The sequence below is a fragment of the Chenopodium album genome, chromosome 27, assembly GCF_948465745.1.
Source record: "Chenopodium album chromosome 27, dcCheAlbu1.1, whole genome shotgun sequence".
Lineage (NCBI taxonomy): Eukaryota > Viridiplantae > Streptophyta > Magnoliopsida > Caryophyllales > Amaranthaceae > Chenopodium > Chenopodium album.
This window is the reverse complement of record NC_137860.1, coordinates 31,866,980-31,874,344: the sequence shown is the minus strand read 5'-3', so window position 1 is coordinate 31,874,344 and position 7,365 is coordinate 31,866,980. Positions and strand designations below refer to the sequence as shown.

At 32.7% G+C, this 7,365-nt stretch overlaps 1 protein-coding gene across 1 annotated transcript; it reads left to right on the top strand.

The window, feature by feature from the left end:
• The first annotated feature begins 509 nt into the window (after positions 1-509).
• LOC145620055 (uncharacterized) lies at positions 510-7,146 on the top strand. The gene is made up of 2 exons (XM_081674709.1): positions 510-780; positions 6,836-7,146. The coding sequence occupies exons 1-2, from the start codon at positions 510-512 to the stop codon at positions 7,144-7,146; spliced, it is 582 nt and encodes a 193-aa protein (XP_081530835.1).
• The last annotated feature ends 219 nt before the right edge of the window (positions 7,147-7,365 follow it).

Sequence of the window (7,365 nt, the reverse complement as noted above, 5' to 3'; positions counted from 1 at the left end):
CACCTTCCTTTCAGCTTACATGGTTAGACCTCAATTAACTTCGACCATTATCTGCTATCATACTATATAGTAAAAAACTAAAAACTAACAAATTGAAACAATTATCATATAAAAGTAGTTTGAGCTAATCTAGTGACTATTGTTTCACATTATAACTAGAGACATACTTTAACTAGTGTGGTTAATTGTTGTGGAAAGATGAACTACATAAAATAACTAATAACAGTAATAAGGCAATCATGCAAGGGATAAAGGCATACATAAAAGATACAAGCAATTAAAAAAAAAAAAAAAAAAAAAAAAAAAAAAGCCGCCAAATGAAGTCATGTGACTATTGAAAAACGAGGTGGACCCATATCCATGAGTTCCAAGCTGCCAAACTTCAGCTTGAGTTCCTATTCACTCCTCTCTGTTCCCTCTATATTTCTATAAAATGCCTTTGAAACCCAAGAGCCTTATTCTAAGTAAAAAGCAGATATATTTTTTCCCTTCCTCCTTACCACAAAACAATGGCTTTCCAGTTCCCATCCATGATCTCAAACAGCAAACAAAAAATCAAATTGCACAAAAACCGGGGAGGAGTTCCAAAAGGTCACCTGGCAGTTTATGTGGGAGCCAACAAGGAGGGAAAAAAGCGATATGTGGTGCCTTTGTCGTACTTGAGACACCCTGCATTTCAAGACCTACTGGGCCTTGCTGAGGAAGAGTTTGGATTTCATCATCCCACTGGTGGCCTTACCATTCCCTGTGACGAAGAAACATTCATACATGTCATGAACTGTCAATTAAATTTTTTCCCTTCCATTTCTTGTGAAATATTATAGAATTTCAAAAACAAGAACTCTGAAGCTCATATATAATTCTTTCTCATTTTTGTTCATTAATGCTTAGCCCTAGGATCAATTCAATATCATCACAATCAATTGATTTCTGTATATATATACACAAGTTTGTTTTCACAAGTACATTGATATTCTAAAGTAACATATACTGATATACACAAGCTTATTTCAACAAGTACATTGAGATTCAAAAGTAACATACTAACATATTTTTGTCCAAAAAAAAAAACATATAATTAATTGTTCCAAGCCTCTATCTCTAATGGAGACTCTGTTTTTCCTTTTGGTAGATGGTAGGCTTCAGTTAATCCTGAAATTTAATCTCCTGGAAAGAGATATGTCTTTTTTCACTAAATGATGACACTGTTTTACTTCATGCATACCAATGCACATGCAAAAAATTTGATATAAAATATAAAAATAAAACAGATTAATCATTAAATTGGTCACTTGAAATTTATTAGCCTAGCCCGTCAAAAAAATAATAATACGAGTAACGTAAATAAAAACAGTTGGTCTAGATCAAAATTAATTAAATTTATTAGCCCAATAAAGAATCTATGGAGTATAATATAACATGTTTTAAGTACTCCAAGATAAAAAATAAAAAACAAAAATCATATTTGAATGTCAATAATGAACTACTCCCTCTGTTTTTTTTTTATATGCATAAGTTTGACCGGCACATTTGTCGATACGCTATTTTAACCATAAATATCTTTAATTGTGTATTAGTAAAAATTGTAACAAAATTATATTATGAAACTAGACATTATGACAAATCTAATGATATATAATATAATAACATTTATATACTTTTTAGAGGTGAAAAAATTAAGTCAACCATGGTATGTGAATAGTGCAATTGTCAAAGTGATGCATATAAAAAAAAGGAGGGAGTACTATAGCTAACAATTTTGAAGAGTTACAGTTTTAGCAATAAATATTATTGTGTCTGTTCAATCACCAACAATTACCTTACTATTTAGCAATAATTTTTTTTTTTTACAGAGCAATAATTAAGTTATATGCACTAATACTTCATTATTATTTCCCGTTACATGAATTACATGTTATTTCTTATCGTTTTATTTTTTAAATAACCATATACATAGACTTGTATCTATTAAAAGTTTGGTTCGTGCAATTGCTTGATTTTGTTGTTGTACAATTATAGTATCAAACTTATATATTTTCAACCCATTTAAAATTAAATAATACTTGCTGGTGATTGTAATGTTGTATTATAATGACCACGGACATTGTCCGAACCAAAAGCTAGTTTACATAAAAAGACAAGTATAGAACATAGACATGTAATCGAGTGTGTGTTCTAGATACTTTCCTAGGCTTATGTTTTTGTCAATTCAATGGGAAAAAAAGGTAAATCTGATAACAAGCTCTTTAGGAAGCAGTGATTAAAATTAAATCCAAGTTTTCGTTGGAGATATTGTGCTGCCACATGTTTAGAGCACCCAAAACAAACAAAACTCTTGTGTCGACCTCGACTTACTCAGCCGCCACAAGCCTTCAACCCTTGCTACACTCTCACCATTAAGCAAGAGTGTCAATCAAGCTTGTCTCTCACTTGTGTTGCTCAAAGTCACAAGCCCTTTTCACCTGGGCTCACAAGCCCCTTTCACGCTTGGCTAGCGTCCTCTTTGAAAAGAGACGAGTGCACACCACATGCATCCGATGTCAAAAGACTCGGATAGTGAACCAAGTCCAAATAACTAGGTAGTTGGACCATCAAAAGAAAAGGTTAGGCTTGTAAGTTGGGTAGATTTGGACAATCAAATTCAACTATCTTCTTTATTATTTCATTTTTTGTCTGACATTTTAGTTCTCAAACAGAAAATTGCATTTTAAACCCCAAAATTTTGGACTTAATCTAATTGGGGTATCAGCTAGGATGACTTTTTGCTTATGCCTCCCATACAGCAAACAATGATCAAACTCAATAAATTTTGGATAACGATACATACATCATCACCTAGCTAAGAACATTTGCAATTCTAAAATAGGCAATATTTTTTAGGTAATGCCAAAATTAGAAACTTTCTCATCTATCAATCCATAAAACAACAGATAACAATGTGGACTTTGGAGAAATCAATAACTAAATCATGATGAATCTAATTGTACAATTTCGAAAAACTATAAAACATAATTTGAGAAAACCTTCCACTATATTTAATATTCAAATTTTTCAACATGAGTGGAACAGAGGTTCATTTGGTAGAATGAGGGGGATAACCCTCCAAATTTCATAACTTTAAAACCATTAAAATTGAAAACCATAGAATCATAGATATTCCAATGTTACGACTAGTTACGAGTATAGTCTTACACACAAACTAATGCAGCTACACAAGAAAGATCATAGACCTTGAAGCAATAATAGAAGTTAACTATAAGAAAAACGCCTTTTAATCATCTAAATCCACAATGATTGGACCTTAGAGAATCTTCTTTTACAATATTAGCCAAAAAAGAGAGGATCACGCGTCAATTAGGTATGATGATCAATATTCTGATAGAAAAAGAGTCTATCTCATGATTTAATTATTTGGGCAAATAGCAATGAAACTGCCAAAAGTGTTGCCAATATTCTAATAGTCCTAATTAATTCCTTGACTAAGCTATATTCTTCTACGCAATTAATATTCTAAGAGTACAGCTAGCATCAGCAACCAAATGATTTTTTTATTTTTAATTGTGAAGAAGGCAAGATAAAGTAGCTTTTAAGTTCCCGTCAAAAAATAAATAAATAAATAAATAAAGTATAAAAATTACAAAAGGGGGTCAATCTCATGATTACAGGATCATGATATGAAAATGGCAGAACAGATACTATAAAAATAATTCACATCATAAAGAGATGAGAAACTCAATAATGCCAGATTATATAAAATGATCAACAAATCACTCTTTACAATGATACCGGAAATGGGTGAGCCACTATTAAGGCCAGGTTGGATCGTGCATGTGAGATGCCATAATGCAAGGATATGAAGTCGGTGTTTCTATTGACTAAGAGAAAAGAAAATATCAACTCAAAGACTTGCAGGGAAAATAATACATGTAATAATCAAATCCAACTAAAAGTACGGAGGAGCTAGGGAATGCACAAATTCAAATGGTTCTCCGCGTACTGAATCTGAAGCTAAAAAGTATAGCTAATCAATTAATTTCCAAGCTAATAGGAATGAAAATAAATAAATAAATAAATGTTCAAGTGTCTTCTTTGGGGACCCTATGGGATCAGTTGGCGAATTACTGAATTTAGGTTCTCTTTGGGCTCAAGCACAAACTTTTCCAATAGGTGACTTTCTGATACAGTGCATAGTTGTTCTTTTTTTCTTCTTTTTGCTAGGAATTGGTGTCCTAATAAACCCCTCATTGAAAATTTTAATTTCTTAGTTTGATGAAATTTCTTTGCTTATCTAAAAGTAAAACTACTCCCTACATCCCATTTTATTCTCACACTTTTAATTATTACTACCCTCACTATCCATGGAGACCAAACATAAGGTCTCACTCTCCTCATTCAATTACAGATTCCTTCATTACTTCCCATCATGTCTCCTTTACTTTTAAAATATGCTCCTCTCGATCCTTTATTCTTTACACATGAATTTACGGTCTCCAAGCCTCCAAGGCACATTTTAAAATTTCTAAAAACGAAATATTTTGAAAACATGATTCAAGCCAAAGCTAACAAGAATACAATATCTAACAAGATAAGTTTTTGATTCTTATAGTAGTGAATTTTTATAGTTGAAGTTTTAAACGTTCACCAAAAAAAGTCGAAGTGTAAAGGAAAAAAAAAAGGGAATGGAGAGAGTAATAGATAAACCAATAACTTATCACCTAAAACTTTAAGAAAACTTGCACATGACGATAAATTTGAGACTGAGGGATTAAGTTGTTTTACACGCAAAAAGTTCTAAAATATGCAAGTTCTCTAACTATTTAATTCCTTTATGGAGCCACTAATTTGAGGGTTGACCAACCATGTGAGGTCATAAACCTAAATAAGCAACCATTTATTAAGATTTTATTTTCATCAAACTTTCGATGACTTTTAAAATTCCATCTCCCTCTACCTATATATACCAATGAGAAGGTTAAACATTTCAAAAAAAAAAAAAATAATTGCTTGCCAGAGGAAAATAAATCCACAATCTTCTACAAATTAAAAAAGAATGGTTTTCAGAATCCCAGCCATGATCTCAAACACCAAACAGGTACTGAAATTACAAAATAAAAACCAAGCAAGAGTACCGAAGGGTCACCTCGCAGTTTATGTGGGAGACTGCAGCATGGAAATGAAACGTCATGTTGTGCCAATCTCTTGCTTAAGCCATCCTGCATTCCAAGGTCTGCTTAACCTTGCAGAGGAAGAGTTTGGATTTCATTCTTTCACAGGAGGTCTCACCATCCCCTGCAAAGAAGAAACCTTCTTTCATGTTATCAGATATCAAATGGAATCCTCATGAAAGTCAGTCATAATTATTGAGCAAGGGCTTCCCCAAAATTTTGATAGCAATAACATTAGTTTATTCTTAAGATTGTATCACTATATCTGTTCTATACTTCTATGTCATAAGAATCAGATCGCTATTTTGTAAATACATTATACAGTTCTTTATTTCTCACTATATCTTTGAGGAAACTACTCTCGCAATTAAAGCTAAAATCAAATTACTGAAATTTTGTGCAACCATTTGATTACATTTCTTTTGAAATTCAACAGCAGGATTAATTAAACAAATCTACAAAGTGCCATATTTAGTTTTGCTGTTAAAAATAAAAGCAACCAGTTCAATTATTACAGAGTACACGTAAACAAGAATCATAATGGATGTGAAAAGTAATCTGCATAACCAGTAGCTCTTCACTAATATTCCCCTCCCTAACACCAGAGGGCTTTGCTACTTATAATGGTTAATTTTCTCAATTACCATATTTTCAGACTCAAAGAATAGCTTCACATCACAGCAATAGCTTACAAATGTTTACAGATTATAAGGCAATAAGGTTGGTCATTTTATCAGTCTCGTATGAGTAGTAAAAAGTAATATACAACCATTTGAAATTTATAAACTTTCGTACCACATCAGTTCAAAAATCCATTACAGATTGCAGAATATTAAAGAAAAACATCAAGCATTTATACTCAACTTATATCCTTCAAGTTAGCATAGTCAAGAATCCAGTGGTCATAACTTAAAGGTCAAATTATAGCACATAATCTAATAAGAACAGCAAAAAAATTCAGATAACACTAGATATGGCGAATAAAAATTTGGAAATTAAGAGCTTAAGATCCCGCTTATCATAGAAAACTGTCGAATTGTGTCCTTACAAACCCATAGAAAGAAAGCAGATTTAGGCAAAATGGGTCACCATTGTCAATTGAACAAATTTTATGCAAGGGAATGAATACCTAAACACTTCATAGGGCCTATTGCACACTATTTTCCTGTGAAGGAAACCATCCGTATTAACCAGTTTTGGCCAAGATTTAAGTATATTATAGGATTCCATTGCACACTACAGCACTGTGAAGGTGATTATCAAAATCAGCCAATTTCTGATAAGGAGTAACATTTCAAAAAAAAAATGAAGCAATCTGCTGAATCATTCCAAGTCCCAGTTGGCTGATTACTTTCCAGCTCCCAGCAAGGTTGATAGAAAAGCTTAACAAAACGCTAATCCGAAGACAGATAAGAAAAGTGGGAAGGGGGAGTACTAGTGATGCAAGCTGGTATAAGCCACATGAGCTGTAATGAGGTGGGTGGGTCCCTTGCATAATTTCGATTATATCATTTTATTCCTAAGTTTCATCAGAACCGTGTAGAAAATAATAGCACCAATCCTTATAAATAGGACACTAGCTAAGTCTTATCACAACACAGTCCTCCATCAAAGCCTCATTCTCATCTCTAAAACTTTCTAAAATTATCTCACTATTCTCTGTTCTCTAGTCACTTGTCTAAACATGATGAGGACCAGGCTGCCTTCGATCATCTCTAATGTGGGGCATATCCTCAAATTTAATTCCCAACATGCCAAAAATCAGAAAGGAGTTCCAAAAGGACATATTGCAGTTTATGTGGGAGAAAATGAAATGAAGAGATATGTAGTTCCGCTTACTTTTCTAAGCCATCCTTCATTCCAAGATTTGCTAAGACATAAAGAAGAAGAGTATGGCTATCATCATCATATGGGTGGCCTAACCATTCCTTGCAAAGAGGAAGCCTTCATCAACATCACAAGTCAATTTCATTCACATTGAAGCATGAGGAATATATAGAAGGGCAATCCTCTGCTCAGTTTTGACTGTTTTTATCTCCTTAGATTGATAGAATTGTTAGGTATTTTCAGAATTAAGAAACTTGTACTCAAGTGTAAATACAGTACCATTATGTTGACTTCACAGACAAATAATCAAGTAAGCTGCACATTTCTCTACCTATTTTAAGAATTTCTTCCCTTTGCTTTATTCCAAAATAAT

Coding starts and splice junctions, on each gene's coding strand:
- LOC145620055 (XM_081674709.1), top strand. CDS start 510: ATGGCTTTCCAGTTCCCATCCATGATCTCAAACAGCAAACAAAAAATC. Junction 781..6,835: donor ATTCATACATGTCATGAACT/GTCAATTAAATT, acceptor TCTGTTCTCTAG/TCACTTGTCTAAACATGATG.